The 22,035-nt window shown below is 38.4% G+C and overlaps 1 protein-coding gene across 1 annotated transcript in view; it reads left to right on the top strand.

Moving 5' to 3' along the window:
- anapc1 (anaphase promoting complex subunit 1) overlaps positions 1 to 22,035 on the top strand; it is a 47,620-nt gene that overhangs the window by 6,287 nt on the left and 19,298 nt on the right. Inside the window, exons 13-38 of the mRNA XM_073482541.1 lie at positions 200 to 290; positions 1,056 to 1,121; positions 1,220 to 1,357; positions 1,693 to 1,836; positions 2,685 to 2,745; positions 5,505 to 5,560; positions 5,966 to 6,097; positions 6,194 to 6,268; positions 7,314 to 7,436; positions 7,608 to 7,777; positions 10,827 to 10,918; positions 11,179 to 11,327; positions 13,215 to 13,293; positions 13,950 to 13,989; positions 14,490 to 14,563; positions 14,811 to 14,989; positions 15,526 to 15,612; positions 15,700 to 15,839; positions 16,212 to 16,330; positions 16,657 to 16,787; positions 17,373 to 17,513; positions 19,986 to 20,138; positions 20,408 to 20,489; positions 21,080 to 21,171; positions 21,584 to 21,718; positions 21,947 to 22,029. Coding sequence (XP_073338642.1) covers positions 200 to 290; positions 1,056 to 1,121; positions 1,220 to 1,357; positions 1,693 to 1,836; positions 2,685 to 2,745; positions 5,505 to 5,560; positions 5,966 to 6,097; positions 6,194 to 6,268; positions 7,314 to 7,436; positions 7,608 to 7,777; positions 10,827 to 10,918; positions 11,179 to 11,327; positions 13,215 to 13,293; positions 13,950 to 13,989; positions 14,490 to 14,563; positions 14,811 to 14,989; positions 15,526 to 15,612; positions 15,700 to 15,839; positions 16,212 to 16,330; positions 16,657 to 16,787; positions 17,373 to 17,513; positions 19,986 to 20,138; positions 20,408 to 20,489; positions 21,080 to 21,171; positions 21,584 to 21,718; positions 21,947 to 22,029 — 2,832 coding nt within the window. The remainder of the gene's footprint in view (positions 1 to 199; positions 291 to 1,055; positions 1,122 to 1,219; positions 1,358 to 1,692; positions 1,837 to 2,684; positions 2,746 to 5,504; positions 5,561 to 5,965; positions 6,098 to 6,193; positions 6,269 to 7,313; positions 7,437 to 7,607; positions 7,778 to 10,826; positions 10,919 to 11,178; positions 11,328 to 13,214; positions 13,294 to 13,949; positions 13,990 to 14,489; positions 14,564 to 14,810; positions 14,990 to 15,525; positions 15,613 to 15,699; positions 15,840 to 16,211; positions 16,331 to 16,656; positions 16,788 to 17,372; positions 17,514 to 19,985; positions 20,139 to 20,407; positions 20,490 to 21,079; positions 21,172 to 21,583; positions 21,719 to 21,946; positions 22,030 to 22,035) is intronic.

Here is a 22,035-nt window from a genome sequence, read left to right as displayed (position 1 = left end):
CATTGATGGAAACTATGAGACCCTTAAATTCTTTGAAAGGGTCGAACACTCATACACGTAACTTACCAGATAAACCAGTCAAAAATAGCTTGAATGTAACTCTTTAGAACTTTTCTCTCTACACCCGATTTTGTGATGACATCTTTTTTTTTTTTTTTTTTTTTTTTACATATTAACATCTTTTTCATTGTCTCCACAGATGTGTGAAGTTTATTGAGAGCAATGATACATCTCAGCTCATCTTTACTTCTGTGACAACCATCCCTGCCAAAGATGCAGAGCCTCTACAGGTAGTTTGCAAAACCTCAGATTCACAGAGAGTAGCAGAAGTTAGTCACAGTAAGTTTTCTGATTGAATACCCACAAAATCCACTAGTTTATTCACTAAGTAAGTAAATTATTTTGATCATTTCCAGTATGTCATTGTGTTGTACTCTCAATGGCCACTTTTTATGTACACCTGTGCAATACTTTTCTATGATTCTGAAAACAATAGGGTTAGGGGTAAGGGTGCATGAATTAAAAATGCTAGAAGTTCACTAGTTTTAGCTTGTCATGGGTGAATATCTGCTGGTTTCATAGTGTTCAAGGATAGTTGACGTCAATATCTTTGGGTTTTGGACTGAAGGTTTGACAAAAAAGCGTAAAAAAGAAACTGAAGTTGAGTTATCAAACACAGATTTTGTTACACTGTTACTGTTTTTGTATTGTTTTGATATTTTTTTGACAACAAATGTGATTGACAATATTGTGCTTGTCTTTGTTGCATGTTGTTTAAGGTGCAGTTATGTGCAGTTATTTGTCTTTCTGTTTTCTAATCTTTATGTATTAAGTGTAGAGTTATTTGATATTCTTGATATAGAATTTTCTTGTTTTGATGCTAATTTGAATTTTAGTTGTAAGGACCCCAGGAGGACTAGCGACCTGCTGGAAGCCATTGGGATCCTCATAATGAAAGACAGAAAAACTATGGACATTAATCAATAATTAAATAACTTGTTGGTTTCAGTCCTGATTATTTAACATATTTCTGACTGTAAAACTTTGATCCTCAGAATATAGATGCCATGCTGGTTCTGGAGGCCTGTGGAAGTCTGGTTCTCTACACAGGAATCACCAGGGTAAGACCTGGTCAGTCAGAGCAGTTTGATATATAACGTAGTGTATTGAACAGTTATAGATAACATTTTTGGTCTTTCCTGTTTTGGCTGTTCCTCAGGTCAGTAAGGTGTTTGTCCCCGGCCTCCTGTCACCGACCTTTAGCATGACGAACCACCTCTCTCACCTCAGCACACCGGTGGAGAACGTTAGCACACCAGCTAACGCTGGCAGTAGACACCTCCAAAGAATGGATGAGGTACCACCATGTGTAAACATAATGTTCTTTATGCAGTAATAGTTTCAATGATTTGGTTGTTTTTTCTAATACGGAATTGTTTTTAGGTAACAAGATTGTGTCACCTGCACACAGTATAGTTGTAGATATCAGTTTTCCACCTAGCTTCCGTACAATCTTGTACCGTCTGAAAAACAATTTCCACAGAGTGAGATTATCTGTCACAGTAAATATGAAGGCTTGATTTGGTTTCCTGTTTTTACAATTATTCAATTTTGCTCCTTGAAATAATCAGGACATAATCTTTTTTCTCTACTTTTTGCTTCACGTCTTTGTTTTTTTCTCCTCTCTTCCAGGCTGTGATGCCCTCACCAGTGTCAGAGCTGAGGGGTCCAAACATTAAACACCATGAAGCTTCATTCTTGGAAGATTACACTTTCCAACTTGCCACGCCCTACATACATGCCTTACGAGACCCTGTCTGCAACCGGGTCACTCTGGTAGGTTTGTGTGCGTTTTCAAGAAGGCAAAATAATTCCTCTGACCTTTTTGAAAATTGCTTTTAAATGTATTTTTCCTCCCAGCATTGGAGGTTAAAAGGAGTGGCATGATCTCTAGTTGCTTTAAATCACACCAGTTTGGAATGAAAAATTACTGGAAACGTCATCAACAAGAACCCAACCTAGAATACATTAACCTTTGCTTTGCTGAGATAAGTTGTATCTTACGATTTCTATATGACTCAACTGCAAGGACGAGACTAGTTGTTTCTAGTCAGTGGTGTGTGTTTTTGTGCTTTAAGCCCATTAATATTTGTGAATGAAAGCCATAAAGGACTGAGTGCATGTTTATCTGTATGTTTCTGCCTCCTGGGTCAGTCCTGTCAGACTTGACTCTACAGAATGCACACATTAATAGAACGGAAACCACCCTGTGTAAAAGTGTAAAACCTTGTCTGCAGGCTGCTTCTATTCTGACACACTACCTCTGTTCATTGATTTTCTCCTTGACCCCTTGATGTGTCAATCTGAAGACTAATTGTTTGCTCGCTGGAGTTTTCAAAGCACCAGCTGCTCTCTGTATGTTGTCAAGTTGACAGTTTATTTTCATATCAGGGGTTTATTTCCCATCAGTTCTGCAGTGCTGTGAAACCCTGCTTGAGAAAATCTGGCATTAGAGTAACAAGATGTTGTGTCTGCTGTTTCTTATTTTGCTGTATGTATAGATGTATAGTTATGTGTAGGATTTACTATACATAGTTTGCTATAGCACTAAATCCTAAGAGCTGATCCAGATGTTTTGAACCTGAAGTGTGTGAATTGAATGTATGCACAATCCTTCTCTCTAGGAACTAAGCAGTGGCGCGATGCTGAGGATTTCTGTCCCAGAGATTGCTACCTCAGAGCTTGGTGAGAAAACATTTTTGTATGATTGTTTTGCTGTCTGTTTTTGTACAAAAAATGCACATACAGTGAGATGGACCCAAAAAAAAAGAAAAATACTGTGTACAGCTTGAGTTTAGGACGAGGTATTGCGGCTTTTATTTTTGATAAGTAATGCTTTCTGCTGTTGAAATGTGTAGTTTTTTAAGTGAGACACACACACACACACGTACACACACATGCACAGATGGCTGAGTCAGAGCAGTTAGGTCCTGAAAATTAGGTTTGAGAGCTGCCCTACGTTACCCAGTGACGTATAATCTTGATGTATTGAGGATGCCATTACAAGACACATTCACACGCAAACACACGCACTCGCACGCAGCTTCCCACTGATAACGATTAAGCCACCACATCAGTGAGGTTTCTATGTGTAACTCTGAGAGAAAAATCAGTCACACATAAAAAAACATTTTCTTGTTTCTATGCCATTCCTTTTCAGATCTTTTAATTAATCTTTCTTCCTTATTATCTGTGGCAAACATGTAATATTAACCTTTTAGCACATGAAAATAATTAACTTTTAATCATGTGAGGGATTATGTGGATGAATTGAAAGATGTATTCAGTTGGGAAATGTATTGTGTGGGAACCAAACCTTTCTTTTACTAAAATGCAAACCTATTCTTGTAACACTGGAAAGTCTTTGTTTCTAAAGTAAAGTGAGAAGATCCGTTTGCCATTTCTAAGTAATCTCATACACGGACCACATTATTTGTACTGAGCTCCATGGGCTAGATGATAAAGTTGTTCCACATATCAATTCAATGTTTTCACTCAAGTTTTGATCCGATTTTTTTTTTTTTTTAAAGCAGTGAACGCTTAAATTCATTAATTTGAGCTTCTGTGAATCTGTTTTCTGAAACAAATGTGATTCAGCCTCTTCAACAAGGTGATGCCACCTCCTGCTGGAGTGAACACGATAGTCAGTCTAACTCCTTAGAATCCCCATAAAACCTCTCTGCTAATCATATGCTGTTGGATGAATATTTGGTTATATGACATGATGTTTTAAACACTAGCAGTCTTGTCAGTGATAGTATCTGATAGTCAAACCTTTGGATTCAGACTGTAGCTCTGTAAAGTTTTGTTCCTCGATATTTTCCATGACAGAAAAGCTTTAACTACAGCCTGGTTTTATGTCTGCTTAGTAAAAACTAGCTGATGAGTAAGTAATTAGAAATAATTGATATATATTTCACTGACAATATATTTTATTTTCACGCCAGTTAAAGCAGAAGTCTACTGGTGGATCTTGTTTACCACCATTGAGTCCCTGGGTCAGATCTCAACAATCTGCTCTGACCATGAACCTGCAAATTTCTTATTCTCTTCTAGCTTTTGTCAAATCTCTTTTCTAAAAAAGAAAAAAAGGCTTTAACATCACTCAGGTGTATGTATGACTCTGTCTGCATTGTGTGTTGCTACCTTTATATCTCTGCCACGCGTTTCTCCCCATTATTTAGTAATCGATCCTACAGGCGAGGCTTTCTCCCTCTAATGAAATGGCATTTATCCACCTCTTCCCTGACCTTTCCCACTGGATGTCCAATTACGATTGCCTGGTGACGTTGATTAGGAATCTGATTGGTCAGGGTTGTTAGGAGACACAGTAACACTAATTACCGTCATAGTCGTGGTTCTTTTTTAATTTCCTCTTTTGTTTTCTGATGTTGAGAAGAAGATGCCAAAAATTGTCGCAACAGGATGGGCATCATCAGAACAAAACAATTCGGTTAAAATGAATTAATTGTAATTTTTTCAAAGTGTCTTACATTGAAGGGCTGATGAATGAATGGCATCTCTTACAATGTTCTGGACCAGCGTTCATTCATTTGTTGCTCAACTCAACTCAAACCAGTTATCTTGAGGTATCTCAGCTGACCCAGAGATTCCCAGAGAACTAACAACCTTCTAGCCTTTCTTTAAGCTATGAACTAGGCTGGGTCCTCAAAATGTCTTATGTGGTCCCAAGAAATCTTCACAGTCATGGTTGATTTTAAAGCAATATCGGAATGAACGTGTATCTCTTTTCTCTCAATGACTTAAACATGCCAATGCGTTGAGAGTATTACTATCACAGACAATGTTTCCCTGTGATTTAAAGATTATAAATTACATCTCAAAAGTTAATTCAACTTTAAAAATGACATTTCAAGACTGGACTGTAGTAGAGTAGTAGTAGTAGTAGGGTATAGGTTTGGAGAATGTTTCAGTATAGATATTCTATGGTATGTGAGCGCACAGCCTCGCATAGCCACAGAAGCACATGCTAAAAATCCTTGGTTAATGCAGGTATTTTCCACAGGAACGGGGAAAGTACCAGAAAATCAACTCGAGTTGAGGCAAAAACATTCAAAATTTTGTAGCAAATAGAAATATCTTTGAAAAAAAAAAAAGTACAATATGTGGCAATAAACTTATTTTTTCAATACATTATTTTTATTATAAGAAAGTCAACAGTAAAAAGACAACAGGAAATGAAGGCAAGAATGATGGGCAATGACATTAACAAAGGTCCCTTGCAGAACTGAAACCAAGGATGTTGCAGTTCATAGTCAGCTTCTTAAACCCCCATACCATCAAGATGCCCCATTAGAGCGCCATTTAAATAAGAATATGTAACTTTCACCCATTAAAATTCAATTATCTTGTTTATGGCAAAGAGATTAGAAAAAAAATCAAAAAAATCTAAAATGTCTATTGTCTCTTTTCTCCTCTTGCAGTGAGGAAATGCCTTCTGGCGATTCGTTTCATCCTGCCCAAAGAAGCTGCGATGAAGGTTTGTGGAATTTATTGTTGATTCTGGGAAAAGCACTAAAATAGACATGTTTGGACAAAATACAGGATGCTGGTATGGCATCTTTTATTGGTCAATAAACGCATGCCAACATAGATATTTTCTACGTAACCAGTATGTATAGAATTTGTACCCGTGTGCAGACAGACTCTACTCTCAAGAACCAATGTTATAGTGTAATGTCATAAAATCTAACACTCATGTTAAGCCTGCATCACTATTTTGGTTGACTGTTTTTGTACAATGACGTAAATCTAAATTGATACAAACATTATCCTTTGCTGGAATAAAATCATTTTGTGATAGTCGAGGAATTCCGCTAACATTTAATTTCAAGTTGGAATATTTAATACATTCTGTAAAATCTCCACACATGTTATTATGCAGGTTTTGGTGAAGTGGTATAACATTTACAATGCCCCCGGCGGTCCCAGTGCTCATGCAGAGTGGAACCTGTTTGTCACGTGTTTCATGACACTGATGGGCTACAATACCGATCGCCTTGCCTGGACACGAAACGTGAGTTGGCTGCAGAAGTGTCTTCTATGCCAAACCTGCAAGTCCTTATTTTAACTTGAATGATTCTCAAGTCTTGACCTTGCTTTCTTTCCTCAGCTACATTTTGAAGTGCCTCTCTCCCCAGTGATTGCAGCCAAGAAGGCTCGTCCCTCTGATGGAGGCTCTGATGAGGTGTGTGACGAATGTCTGATCTTTTGTGATGATGTCTTCGTTGATATCTAATTTAAGATAACTGATCGACCTGTAGACCTGTTTTTATTTTTATTTTTTTATCATAGCATCAATGTTAATTTCTTAAAGACATTTTAAGGTGTTTAATAATGACAGAAAATGTGCCTTATCTCTAAAAGATTTTGGGGAAATCCTGGAGATAAATGTTTTGATCCTATTTTGAGATAGTTTAAAGTTTAATATGGCTGGTATATGTTGAGATTGCAGAAATACAAAATAATGTTTTTATAATTAAATTATAAAGGTAGATGACCTGAAACATTAATTATCGCTGCTCTATATGCAATTAAAATATAAATTGAATATACACTGAAACAAATGTGGCAGTGGAAATCCTGTCAGAAAAATCATTTAGCTTTCATAATTTCCTGGGTGGGTGAGAAATATTTTCAACCTAACATTTTTGGACACGGGGAAAGCCCAGCGCTGTAGACAAACCCTATTAACCCAGGGGACAGTTTCCGTGTGTGACATAACTTGTGAAAAAAACCTGCAGTCTGTCCTGCAGTCTTAAACAAACAGTGAAAATTTAAAAATACTCTAGTAATCTGTGTTTGTGTGCTCTTTTTAAAGCAAAACATGACTGTCAAATGTCAATCTGCTGGAGGCATTGGCTGAGCGTGTGCGCGTGTGTGCGTTTGACCTGAGGAATTGCATGAGCCACATTTATATTGAAGCATGCTTTTTTCAGCCTGTGACGTCTGAGCTGTGTGTCATTTAGATGGTTGACCTAAAGTTCAGCCTCAATTAATGCATAAAATCAACATAAAATACATTTTAATACATGTATAAGAATCATTGCAATGTCTGTTTTTCTATTCTGAATCTTTATCTTCTTTTGCCCCTAACATATGACGCCTTTTATCTCTATCAAAAAATGCAGTAATACGTCTTGGGGATGAAGCTGTTGGCAAATATTTACATTCATGACTCATCAGAGAACCCACCTTTTTACTGCTGATTCTCTCTGTCTCCTGTCTGTAAGGACTGGGAGTACCTGTTGGGCTCTCACTACCACCGTCAAATGAATTCCCAGTCAGTCTGTGGACCAATGGACTCCAGTGGTTCCAACAATACTCTGATCACAGATGCTGAGGGCATGTCCTCTGTAAGTAATAAACAATATACATATACATATACAACATATACAATAAAAATCTATACTTACCCCTACATTGTACAATGACAATATCCTATTTCATGTACACTCTTCTTTGCCTTGTACACTTACTATTTCAACTTCTTATCTCATCTCTTTTTCCTTCTCCCTCCTTCCTAGGTGTCCTCTCCCTCTAGTCCATCTCTGAAGTTGGACAGTGCAGCTCCTCTCTTCCCTCACATTCCTGCTCTTTTCTATGTTCTCCATCTGCTCTATCAGGAGCTGCAGCTGGACGAGCTGCAGAGAGCAAGAGCCTCATCGCTTGTATGTCTGCTGCAACAACTGGCCAGGTAACCACTGCCTGTTTTGGTTTTTATGTATCTATTAGCTGCTATGAGCAAAGTAAATAGCATGTGGCTGATGAAAGGTGAACAGGTGAGTAGATTGTTTGTATTGTGCATTTATAGATTGATATTAGAAGTAGAATGCATTATGTAGAGTTTTCTAAAAAACCTTGAAAAAAACACTATTGTTTTAACGCACAAGGTTACAAAAGAGTTGGGTCATTTACCACAACAACAAAAAAAATCTACTAGTCTACTTTTCACCCAACTGTGTTCATCTCTCACCATGCGAAGAGCATTTCATTGTTTTCAGTGAAAGCTTGGAACCAAGGCTCTTTGGTGATGTGTGCAGAGCAACAAACTTCAGCAGGTTGTCAAGTGACCGCTGTGATTGGTGACAATGACGATAACAGAATAGGTGGAGTGGGGAGTTAAGCGCTCTTCAGAGTAATTGGCCTTTGTTGCCGAGTATGTGGGCTGTTGTGAGGTATCGTGCAAATTTTTACAGTCTTCCTGCTTTATAAGGCTGGTAACTGGTGAAGGCAAATATGATGATCCCAATTATTTTACAAGACATTTTTGGGAGTGATCACATTTTTTATGCCTTTATTAAAATTATTTGAGGAAGAAATTGGTTTTAATCCTCTTCACACATCCTGTTACCATGTTATGTGCTCCATCTTTTTGAGATTTACCAGGGTAATTTCTGGTACAGGAAATCTTTGCCCACAGGAAAATGACACATCACAAGCCAAGAGATCTCCCACTCTGCAGTGCTCCATCCTAGTGCCATTGACTAGTGTCAACAGTAATATTGATAAAAATACAAATATTGATAAATATTGATACTGATGAAACAGTTTCAATTCTAATTTTTTGCAGAATCAAGAAGTAAATAAACTTAAACTTAAATAAAATTTTCCCTCAATGTTGTAGCAATTTTCTCCCATGGTATCGACTATTGGTATGTTTCAAGGTATTGTATAGAAGTTAGAATTCCAGTATCATGACAACACTACTCCATCCAGAGAGGACTGGATTCCTCAACAGCGATTGGGCAGCTAACCACCTACAACCCTTATTAGGTGCACACATTAGCTCACATTTGTGTTCCCACAAGGTTCTGACTTTACAATGTACAGTTAGGTTTATAATCAGATTTAGATGTTTAAAATACTATATCAATATTCAAAAATATTTTCATGCGGTAGGAAAAGGACATTGTACGGAAGGGCCATGCATTCATACATTTTATTTCCTCCGTTTTCCCGTGATAAAGAGTTAATTTCATTTGTTTTCTCGAGATCTCGAGTTATTATCTCGAAATAACAACTGCCGTTTTCACAGTCACAGTCATTATCTCGAGATCTCGAATTAATTATATCGTTATCCTGGAAAAAAAACAAGGTTTCGTTATCTCGAGATCACGAGAAAATTATCCCGTTATCTCGGGAAAACGGCAGTTGTTATTTCGAGATAATAACTCGAGATCTCGAGAAAACAAATGAAACCGAGATAACGGGATAATTTTCTTGTGATCTCGAGATAACGAAACCTTGTTTTTTTCCGAGATAACGATATAATTAATTTGAGATCTCAAGATAATGGCTGTGATATGATAGGCCTTAGATTATGGAGACACCTGGGACCTCGTAGCTTGTCAGCTATGTAGTTAACGACAACATCAGGCTCACTTAGATTGCGCCGCTGATATAGCTGAAGCCTTGCTAACCATCTTTTTAGATTACGCACACTAATGTGTATATTATCTGTAATAGCAAGGCATAATGCTATTTCAGCCTGTGTCAGGCCTTGATTGAAAAGATATATGACGCGGTGATCGATATGCTCCTGCTCCTCTGACATTGCTACACTGAATGATGTTTCCTACAATGATTTAATATACTACACTATCGTTAGGTTTTCTCAAGATCTCGAATTAATTATATCGTTATCTCGGGAAAACAAAGTTTCGTTATCTCGAGATCTCGAGATAATTATCCCGTTATCTCGGGAAAACGGCAGTTGTTATTTCGAGATAATAACTCGAGATCTCGAGAAAACAAATAAAATTAACTCGTTATCACGGGAAAACGGAGGGAAATAAAATGTATGAATGCATGGCCCTTTAGGGCTTCCGTAACATTGTCTGCCAGAATTCGGCAACTTAGTTTTTCTGGTCTGTAAAAGTTATAGAAATAGTCACAATATCCATTATTTTCATGCAAATGTCTGTTGATGGCACCTAAAATTTGGTTATGTCTGACATTCCAACTTTATTTATCCCTTTAATCTCTGCCAATTGTGTGCTGCAGCTTGCCTCCTTGATGAGCAAATACAAACATAGTAAAGAAAAAAAAACACTATTAATTGCCAAACTAAAAACAATCAGAGGCTATAATCATTAAAATCATGTGTGGAATTGCTCATAGACTCACTAATAAATAACTTTATATATAAAAATAATCACAAGGTAATGAGGCTGCACAGAAGCATAAAAAGCATGGAGAAAAGTAGGAATCGAGAAAGCCGAGGGATAAAGGTTTTAGAATAATGATTAATCTTACAGACACACATATGAGCTCTTACATAGGTTCTACAAAGTTGGGTAACTGTATGCTCATTAACTATCTAACAGACACACAGAGCTGTAAATTGTGTGTGAATGGCTTGGTAACGGGATTAAAAACTATTGATTATCTGATGTTAAGCAGAGAAGTAATGACTCACAGCTGTTACTTACTCAGAGTGTGTGTTTAATTACCGCTCAAAAACAAGTTAAATGCCACAGAGGCTCTTCGAGAATGTGGAGCCATTTTTAGACTATAGTCCTGCAGCAATTTATTGTCCAGCTGGGCAGACATAGGCACAAGGAACGAACTGTTTTAAAGTTGACTAAATAATTTAATGGAGTTAAATGAAAAAAATCTAGCCTCTGACACTCTTAATGCTGTAGATATATTCAGTAGTTGAGGTATGATGTGTTCATGTATATGGAGTCATTATGATACAGGAATATTAATATTTATAATAAATGTTTTGTTTTATTTTCCAGAGACCTCCAGTTGGAGGAGTATGTGGATCTGTACTGGAGAGATTACCCTTCATTAATTAGTGGCTTCAATGAGAGCTGCCTCATAGACCAGGGTAAGACGCGTCTGATAGTCTAATAATGGTATCAAGACAGGAAACAGACAAGACATGTTGTAGTGAGTAGAGAGGACAGGATGGTCTGCTGTTGATAAAGACCGGCTCCACAGTATGGAGTCTTTATGTCTGAGGTCTCTTATAGTGTAACTCTTGAACTGTGAGTATAGTTCTTCCATCCCTAAATTCCTTCTCCTCTACTCTCCTTTCCTTGTGTCCTTCTCTGATTCCTCACCCGCCATCTTTGTCTCCCCCCTCAGCCCTGTCTGGTCAGATGCAGCGTCCGTCCTACCTGAGGGCAGAGCCTCCCTGTGTACTCAGCTGGCTCAGTAGCTGTCTGAGAGGGGAGGAGGTCCCGCCTTTCCCCTACCTGCCTGGCATTTGTCAGAGGACCAGGCTGCTGGTTCTGGTACGGCCAAAGTTTTATTTCTCATTTTAATTTTTTGTTTGTCTACATAGTTAACAGTAGAGGCAGAGACAGAAATGATGTGTGGAAACAAGCTGGAAGAAAAAAGATCCTGAACTGGGGACAGTTATGTGATAGGCATCCATAGATAAACAGGCTACAAGCAACACCTAAGTAGGCGATGACAAACTAGTCCAACGTCTGTACAGGGATGTACCTGCTTCTCCCAAATAAAATTTGTAGGTACTTCTCTTTCTTCTACTTGATATTCAACCTGTTTGCAGGCTTTCTGGTGAGTGTGTGAGACGGTGAGGGTAAAGAGTTCAGCTTTGATTGAGACAGATAATCTATTTGCGTTGCGTGTCTGTGATTCTTTTTCTGAACATAAAGAGCAATTACACCATGGTATGGCTGGAAACGTGTACAAACGTGTGTGTGTGTGTGGATGACGGAGGCGATGACGACTATTAGATAGACAGACAGATTAGAGACACAGACATATAGATGGATATATATACAGATCAGTATGTGAAAAGGTCCTGATGAACTTGTGCCTTACTTTATCCCAATTATTATCCTGTCAGAAAAGCATTCAGAGTTCTTGAGAACAGTTAAATGTAGTATTTCCTGTATTTCCATTTATTTTTACGACAGGAAATCTCTATAGTGACAATTCAGTTCAGTCAGGCAGACTGACGTTCTCATGGATCTGCAGTTGTTGTCTAATGTAGCCTGATAATCGGACTTAATTTCCATTTCGTCTCACTTCATTCCTTCTACTGAAATCGCTGAACAACTCAGACACAGGCGGTGATTCAGAGGTCTTGAAACAAGGCGAATTGCACATTTTGAAGCTATTAGAAAAGGCTACAATTGATAAATGGGTGCAAACGGAAGCATCAAAGTCAGAATTTGGGTTCTGTAGATGGCGCACATCGGCGTCTCTATGGCGCTGTTGCTGTTCCCTTTTATGCCTATAGGTGGCACAGGTTGTTCTGGACTGCAGGTCTGACCCTGCTGACACTGGCACTCTGCAAATAGATAATACTAAATTTAAGTGCTTCATATCAACCACGCTGTGTTCTACAGACATGTACAGATAAAAACAGACAGGCCATTATGAAGTCATGTTAATTCACTTCAATGTGTGCATGAACAGTGTGTGAACATGTACTGTGTGCACATGCTTTGGTTTTCAACTTTAGCTTTTGTTTTGACCTTCATACAACTTCTCCTAACACTATACTGGTTTAAATTGTGACAGATGTAATGTCTACCAGGATCTGCAGTAGGAAGAGTAATGCTATTATAGTGAAAGGAGGCTAACGAGCTAGCCCTCTAGTTCACCTCCCTTTAATTCTAAAAGCCTCCCGAGTTAAGTATTTATTTTTTGTCAGCCAGAGTCTCTAGCTCACTCCCTCTGCCAGACATTTAGTTTTTATATCAGTTCAAGTGTTGGAAAGAAGATCCATCTTCATCGTACTCTGCCAGGTATCTTAAATATGAGATGATCAGTTTAGCTTTTTTTCATTATACCCACTTTTCATCATTTTAACATCTCCAAGAGAAGTATGCTTTAATTTAAAAGTGGACATAATGGACGTATATAGACAGGAAAATACAAATATATTCCATTTTCATACACAAGCTGTCACTCGGGAGATTGAACACTCAGAGGTCTAAACTGTGGTGATATATGGCTCTGAAATTACTATTTCTTTGGCATAGTTCTTTAGACCTCAATCACAGAAATCATGAAAATATCCTTGACGTAACTCTCATGCTGTGAATTTAAGTTTTGTACAAAATAATGATCCCTATTCTGTTTTTTGCTGTCAAGTATTTATCTTTTTCTCTCCTTTGTCTGTTTCTGTGCTTCTCTTTCCTCAGAGTTATGCCCTCTACATCACTGGAGATGAAAACGCTACTTCGACAGATGTTTCAAAGTACCTGGCCAAGCTCTCTGCAGGTGTGTGTGTTAATGTGACTAGCTGTTAAGGTCACTTTACTTGTCTTTGATTGCATCCTTGGGACTGTGTGTGTTTCTAGCTGAACCCTTTCAGTGTGCATGTGAACATTTATTGACAACCAGCCCTTATTACCTGCCAGTCCCATAGTTCCCTGCTTCAGGGCCCAGTAACACAGAAAGAAAGGTTTACACATCACCTGATTCCCTCTATTTGTTTTTGCTTTGACAAAAAAACAATACAGTACTGAGGTGACAGCAGTCGCTGCAGGTATTTGATCAGCCTCTTCTGCAATGACACAGAATTGCTCATTGACTCTGTGGGCAGTGTGGGAGAATCCAGGGTGACTGCTTTTTTTCCCAGCTGTATGTTGACATTTTACAGCCAACACAAAACAAAACCAGACAACAACAGATGTCATCCCACGTAAATTAAGTCCTCCACCGATCTGGAACAAAATGTCACATCCATTTAACACGTAATTTGAGTGCTCATTCTTTCAGTGACAACTTTTAGCCACCAATCTGTAGCTTTGAAAATGCTTTAACCCAGTTGACAGTTGTTCCCTTCAGGAGCACATCTCACAAATAGGACAACAACTGATCAACCCGTTGACCTCTTTCACCTGTTATCTCTCTCTTGTCCTCCACTTTCTCAGGCCAGAAGTCCCGTCCCAGTGAACCAATACACTACAGAAGGTAATTCAGCTCTGAGCAATAAGAGGAAGAGCTTTATGATTTTCTTTTTTCTTTTCTTCTTTCTTTTAAGAGTGGCCACAGTAATAAATAAACACTTTTTTAAAAATCACTGTAATTCATGGGCCTTGAGTTTATTTTATTCCTGTTTATTGTGCTAAATAAATCATAATAATTAAAAAAAGACATTAAATAACCCAAACATTAGTATAGATACACTGCAGCATTTTCATTTTTCAAATCCTGTATTGATTACACCCTTGTTTACTAGCCAGTAGTCTTCCTCTTCTTTGTCTTTGGTGCATTACCACCACCTGTAGATCAGTAGGCATGTGTATCATATTGTGCACATGCAACCAAATCGGGACCAAAAAATAAGAGGTCAAAAACTTCACAAGGGAACCTTTAAATTGGACTTTATTAGACATTTTTAGAACCCCAATTCTTTTCATTAGATCTTGATAATCAGTAATCATTTGTTAAATGTATGTGTCTTACTATAGACAGAGCACTGTGAAAGTGAAGTTCACCAGTGGGAGTCTGGCTGAGCAGCTGGTGGTCTGGCTTACCTCAGAAGGTAAGACAAGCAAGTATTTTTTCAGCTTTTATCAATACAGAAAAGGAGTGCTGAAACCAAGTCCTCTTTCTCAGCACCGAACTTGTTCACATTGATGCAAATTTACACATTCACTGCCGTCCAGTGACACCACAGACACCACAACTACTTGTTATTAAGCATTTGTTTTTAAGTTAAAAGGAGGCAGCCTCTAATGTTCTTTTTACCTGATATAAACACACTCATAACTCTCTTTTCACTGGTTTAGGTTTCACCCTGAAGGACCTGGAGTCAGTGCCCTTTGGTGTGGCTTTGCCCATCAGGGAGGCCATCTACCGCTGCCGGGAGCAGCCGTGTTCTGATTGGTCAGAGGAGGTCTGTCTGCTGATTGGGAGACAGGATCTGACCAAACAAGCCCACAAGATGACCCTGGCTAAAAGCAAAGCTGTGAGTACAAAATAACACCCAGAGTCAGACCGGGGTCTAAAACCTTGAATCCATCGTCATTATGGACAAAATATTGTAATATTTTATCCTCACTGACCTTGTACTTCACAGCTTTTACTCCAAACCTTTTCCCAACATTTGTGAGAACAAACATCTTGCAATTTCTGTGAAGGCTTCCAGCTTGACCAAATCCACCACAAAGTGCCCAATTGCTTGCAAATTTTTTTCATCCCTTTAATTTTTTTTTGTATTAAGTCATTTTTAAATTGTAGTTTTAATCAATGTTGCAGAAGTTTTTACTCACTTAATAACTGCATTAATCAGTTTGCAATACACCGAGGAATTTGCGTTAAAAAATACAACTTTAAAAATGTTCTCATTTTCTTTAATTATATTAGTAACCAAAATGGACATTTGTCTTTGGAATGAATCTTAAAACCACTAATGTTTTTTTAGATAAAACATCAATTACTAAAGATTGTTCAAACTATCATTCACGCTGTATGTGAACCATTTGTCTGTGTGTCTTTCTCCAGTCTGTAGGTTCAGGTCTGTCCTTGGAGCCTCCGGCCACCACAGAAGCAGATGAAGAGGAAGATGGGATGTCGGACATTATTCAAGAGGTAACAGATGCAGTAAACATTATAAATAATCTAAAGAAGGCTTGTTTCAGGAGCTCCTTAGTAAAAATTTGCTTTGTTCTCCTTCAGGTCACTGGACTGATCTGGAGTCAGGATTTGAGGGTCCAGGAGGTCAGGAGGCTCTTGCAGAGTTCCAGGCCGGTCCGGGTCAGTGTTGTCCAGTTGCCAGAGGTGTCTGACCATGAGTACATCGAGGAGAAAGAGAACAAGTGAGAATGTTATGTGTACAGTATGTGTGTGTCCTTGATCTAGATGCTCAGACAACAACACCGTCAAAGGATATTAACAGCATATTTTTCTGTCCTCTTTTGTCTTTCTTTTGTAACATTTCAGACCAGTCTTTCTTTCTCAAAAATGTTTTGCTGTTTATTATTTTGTGACTGGTTACATCTTTTGTTTATCACAAGCTCTTTCCTCTCCTTGTCTCTATCTTAGGAGAAATCATTTGGATGCCTGCTGTAATCAAGGGTGGCCTACACCTCCTGTCAATTATATCGATTTTTCTGACTCGGGGTCTGTAATGTTTCCTCAGTTTTAATTCCCTGCTCTCTTTTTGTCCACGTCTTTGTGTCTTCCCACAGACTCCTGCAGCTGTGTCAGAGGACCATGGCTCTTCCAGTCGGTCGAGGCCTCTTCACTCTCTTCTCCTATCACCCTGTACCAACCGAACCTTTACCTGTCCCAAAACTCAACCTGACAGGTAATATGCGCATTCTCACCCTCATCCTATTTAATACATTGTTGAATATTTTAGGCTCTCAGGGTACCCCGGGTTATATCAGGGATTTGATTACTTAAGAGGAATATAGCAGAGTGTAATTTGATGGTCATGAAGTAGTAAGTTAATCTCTGCTTTAGAGGAGATTACACAACAAAATCATTGACAAACTGAGCCCTGTAGCACAGCTGGAAAGTCACTCGGGCATTCTTGTTCTATATAACCTGTGTGCATATCTTTGCCCCTCTTTTTTGTAATTCTGTATGTATTTCTAGATTTTAATGTGTAGTTTTATGTTTCTGCCCCAGGCCGAGCCCCTCCAAGGAACACCATGGTAGATCTGAACAGCGGGAACATTGATGTTCCTCCCAACATGACGAGCTGGCCCAGCTTCCATAACGGAGTAGCTGCTGGACTCAAAATAGCTCCTGCATCACAGGTCAGTCTGAAACTGCAGCTTCACTACCTCTTTATCTGGCCTTGTGTTCAGTTTGACATGCATCCAACTAGTAAACTTGCTATGTACTGTATAGTAAGTCCTCATAACTAACATTTACTTTTGTTATTGAGTAATCTGCCAAATACTTTCACAATTAATGTTTTAATCTATAAAATGTAAAAAAAAAAGTGAAAAATGCTCATCCCAATTTCCCAGAGCCCATAGGGATGTCTTCAGATAGTGTCTTTCTTCCAACCACACTGTCATCAATGGTAAAAGTGGCAAATCCTGACATTTAAGGAGCTAGAACAAACAAATGTTTGACATTATTAACTTGACATAACATAATTACATAGTTGATGAATCCATTGCTTAATCGTCACAGCTCTCTTGGTGAGACTTTAACATTTCCTCTAATGTCACCATCAGGCTGAAATCCCCACTTGTATGCAAGAAAACATGACACGAAATGTATTTAGAGCATTCATGTTTCCTTGAAAGAAGTTTAAAATGTCTTTGTCTCACTCCACAAACCTTCCTTATTCTTGTCCAAATAAATGTGACTTTCTTCATTTTTTTCTTAAGGTGGACTCAGCTTGGATAGCCTACAACAAGCCAAAGAGCCCCGAGCTGGCTAATGAGTATGCAGGCTTCCTTATGGCTCTGGGCCTCAACGGACACCTCACAAAGCTGGCCACGCTCAACATACATGACTACCTCACCAAGGTACGCACACCTGCACACAGAGACCTGCACCTTGGGTTTCACACACATAAATTTTATGTATTTCTAGCCCTTCAGATGCACAAAGGCAGACATATTTTGGGTTTAGTGGATGCTTACTACCTTAATGCTCAGTTTACAGTAGACAGTGATTCAAATTACTGTTTCTTGCTGCGGTACAAACACACACATAACATTCACTTAAATACAGTTTATACAAAGGTAGGTACACCCATCTGTTCTCATTTAACTTGCACACACACACACCTACACGTACATTTTTTTCTCTAAATGACTGTAAATGAGAGAAGTACACTCGCATCAGAGTCAGGCAGCCAGTCAAAGCGAAACTCTGCTCTCTGAGAACTTTGAAATGAGACGAGTCCTCTCCACTTTCAGGTGAGAAAAACAACAGGATGCTGCAAGCCAAATCTTAATTTTGCTTACTTTAAAAGTCAGTCTAAAGATGTGGTTAAAGATAAAGACCAACCATTGCACCAAATCCTCACAGTATCCAGACCCGCTTTGAGAAGAATTCATTTTCAGTTCCCATTTTGTTTCAGGATGTGAATTAAAGCTGCAGTTCATAAAGATCAAAGCGCTCTCCTTATTAGTCATTTCTCTCTAAAAGGAGATTTGAGAATTTTCTCATACACATCTACAGACTTTAAAGTCCTTGAAATATGGACATGGTCCACTTACAGAAATGATTGAAGTATTAATATTTATATCCCAACCCAGATCCATTCAGAAAGATCCTTGTCCAATCTCAAGTGTTTTTCTTCTTCTCCTCATATGGCTCAGCTTGTTTTATAAAGTTGACCATAAGGGATTCTGTATGTATTTGATGTTCAAATCATTTTGTTGGTCACCGTGCCCCCTTAGAAGTTGGAAATGTAATGCCTCTGTGTATTGAGTAATAGATCAAAATCTTATGTTGTATGTTATAAATTCCACCTACAAATATTTTAGTTTAAATTAAGTATTATAATTCTATACTGTATGAATGAATTTGGTGATTTTATCATCGATACACGGTTTCCATGTAAAGAAGGGAGAGTTGCATCCTCCGTCCGTTCTTCATCACATACTAATCACACACAGATGAAGGCCGGTTGGGCAAAAATATTTTGTGTACTGCCAGACAGACTATCAAATAAACTCATTCAAAGATGGATTCCTGAGTGCGCCCATCTCTTCTTTTTATGAAAACATATATCAAGTATAACGCACCAGTTGTTCAAAGCACAGTGGCAACCTTACAAATAAACTATGAACTGCACAGAATATTAAGATAAAAACGCAGGAAACACTGCACAATGGATGTATAATACAGACAGTTGTGTGTAACCGACAGCCATCAGTCTGAATGAAAGTTATGAAGTTGGTTGACAGTAAAGCCTGTTTGTAGCTGGTGGTTTTCTGTTGGTTTCTATTCTCGCTGTAAAAAAGAAATTACGCATGCATAGTTGGATCAGTTCTTTAGAATTGTGTATGGTTGTGGTTTTAGAGAGAATGTGGAAGTAGGTGTGTGTACGTATGTCCCTCAAACCTTTAAGCATCCCATTGTTCATCTTGTTGCTGCAGCCTTTCACAAAAAAAAACGTGGTAACATTTAATCTGCGTCTTTAAGATCTATTTTCAGAGAAATGAAAGTTGTTTTTTTTTGTGGTTGTTTTAGTCTTTGCCTGGATATTTATCATTGCCAACTTCATTTTTATAAAAGAAACCTCTTTCAAAGTGTATTGAATGATTGAGGCATTAATTAATTGGCCGAGATTTCATCGTTCAGTTGGTTTATTGGCAATTTAGTATATCAACCTGAAAAGTTGTCATTCGTTAAATGGAGTGATTCATCGCAAATCATCCTCTCAGCAAATTGACCACTGAATGGCAATCAGAGGAAAACAAGATCCAACAAAAGACATTTGTGGGGATTTATTTATCTGGATGTTTTCATTTGAATATAGAGCAATAATGTCCAATATTTACTTTACACTCAAAATCTTAATTTATTGATGACCTGCGCCAGTGTGTTCGTTTTTTTTTTTTACATGTTGGGGGAACATGCGATGTCTTTGTGATTGTTCACCACACACACACAGTGGGTGATCCACAGGGGTCTAATGAAAAGAGTCAGTCACGGTGAACCTCAGAAATCAGCATCACAGTTAGAGCTGATTACATTGGAAGTAATTTGTTCTCTTGCAGCAGGTATTTAGTACACAGGGAGACACACCACACTGCATGGTCTGACCATTCTTTGAAAAAATTGATTTATTATTAATTTTTGTTTTTAATCCTGTGGACATGTTTGTGTTTGTATATTCCTGGGTTAGACCAGAGACAATTATCCTGCTCTGGGTGGACAATAAAGCTATTCTATTCTATTCTATTCTATTCTATTCTATTCTATTCTATTCTTTTCTATTATTGATGACTGTTAACACATTTCTTTTCCTGCTGCTCCACCAGGGCCATGAGATGACCAGCATCGGGCTTCTTCTGGGCGTGTCTTCAGCCAAACTGGGCACCATGGACATGTCAATAACTCGCCTGCTTAGTATCCACATCCCTGCCCTTCTCCCGCCCACCTCCACTGAACTGGATGTACCACACAATGTTCAGGTAAGAGTAAGTGTGCATACATAAATGTAATCACATGAGAATGTATCGGTGCAATGAGGGGAAAAAAATATTGAGGACTGTGAAATTGCAGTAATATAAGTGATTATATACAAGTGTATGAGTAATTACACGCCTATCAGTGTGTCTGTGTGGATTGTTTTTATCAAGATCTGCAAAATATCCCACATTTACAATTATGTACAATTGTTTACAGACAGACACAAACTAAGAAATTAAATCATTGAATTCTGTCGTTGTCTGTTTTGCAGGTTGCTGCTGTAATTGGCATTGGTCTGGTGTACCAGGGAACAGGACACAGACACAATGCTGAAGTCTTGCTGTCTGAGATAGGTGTGTGTGTGCGTGCGTGTGTGCGTGCGTGCCTGTGCTTATTTTTGTAAAAGACAGACAGATGACACACAAACACACAATGATGCTTTTTAATGAGAGTGTTTTACAAAAGGAGCGCTCAAACCTTTTAAGGTCCACATATTAATGTCACATTTGGTCAGAGATGTATAGTAATGCTGTTAAAATGCAACATCATAAATAGAGCCTCAACAATCAGGTGATTGATTTAGGTGATTGTTTTACTCTTATGATAGCAGTAGCACGGTATCTGTTGGTTGAATAAAACAAGACAAAAATACTGTATAAAAAGCATTTTTCATTCTTTCATAGACGAATCTATGTCTCTTTGAGTACCACATATATCTCATGTCACACACCTGTGAGGCCAAACAATAATGTGGGTATGTTCAGTCAGCCTAGCAACAGTTGAGCGCGAGAAAATATAACCTTACTAACTCTTGGCCAGACTGAGGCGTTAAAAATATAATATATGTCTACATTAAAGGTACTGACTTTATTTTGCTTTGAGTGAGTTTTTTAATTTTTCCTTGTCATGGATAGATGGTATGATTCTGTTTTTATGGCTTCAGGTCGACCTCCTGGTCCAGAGATGGAGTACTGTACAGACAGAGAGTCCTATTCACTAGCTGCTGGACTTGCCCTGGGCATGGTCTGTCTGGGGGTAAGTCACACACATTAACACGCTGCTGGTCCAATAAATATTTGTAGAAAAATATCTTAATGTTGGTTCAACCTTCTGGAAGTTCTCTGTGCGCAGGGTTTTCCTTTCAGATTGCAGCAGGTGTAAGGGAATGTGTTGGTCACAGAAAGTCGCATGAAGCTGAACTTGGGTCTTTTTTGCATTATTATTATATATTTTGGTAGTACCATTTTCCTCTGGATTTCCTCCTATATATTTTTGCTTATCGTTGGTGCTGAATGGCAACTCAAGAAAGATGTATTTGCTTTCTCAAAAAAATGTATCTATCATTGATATTATAGAACACATTTTCTGCCATTAAACTTTGTTGTGACTTCGCTGTCATCATCATCTTCTCTCCTTCCCTTGCTCACCCCCCTTCCCCTCCTTACAGCATGGCAGTAACCTGATTGGGATGACAGACCTGAATGTCCCTGAGCAGTTGTACCAGTACATGGTGGGGGGCCACCGCAGAGCTCAGGCTGGGGCCAACAGGGAGAGACACAAGTCCCCCAGCTACCAAATCAAGGTAGACAGAACCATCTTTTTGTATTTCTGTAAGGAAAGAACTGCAATGACACTTTTATTTCCAGTGTAATAAAAGTGTTATTCTGTATCAATGTAAAACTGTTTTGTTTAATATTACACTGCCAATCTGTTTCACCTTGAAGTGAAGGAAATTATTCCTAACACTGACATTTCACAGAGCGATATCTTAATTTGCAAGCTAACCAAACATTATCAATTGTCGTTGTAGGAAGGCGACACTATAAATGTAGATGTGACGTGTCCAGGGGCCACGCTGGCTCTCGCCATGATCTACCTCAAGACCAACAACAGGTGAGA

The sequence above is a fragment of the Pagrus major genome, chromosome 15 (genome assembly GCF_040436345.1).
Source record: "Pagrus major chromosome 15, Pma_NU_1.0".
Lineage (NCBI taxonomy): Eukaryota > Metazoa > Chordata > Actinopteri > Spariformes > Sparidae > Pagrus > Pagrus major.
The sequence above is the reverse complement of the archived record's forward strand: the minus strand, read 5'-3'. Positions and strand labels throughout refer to the sequence as shown.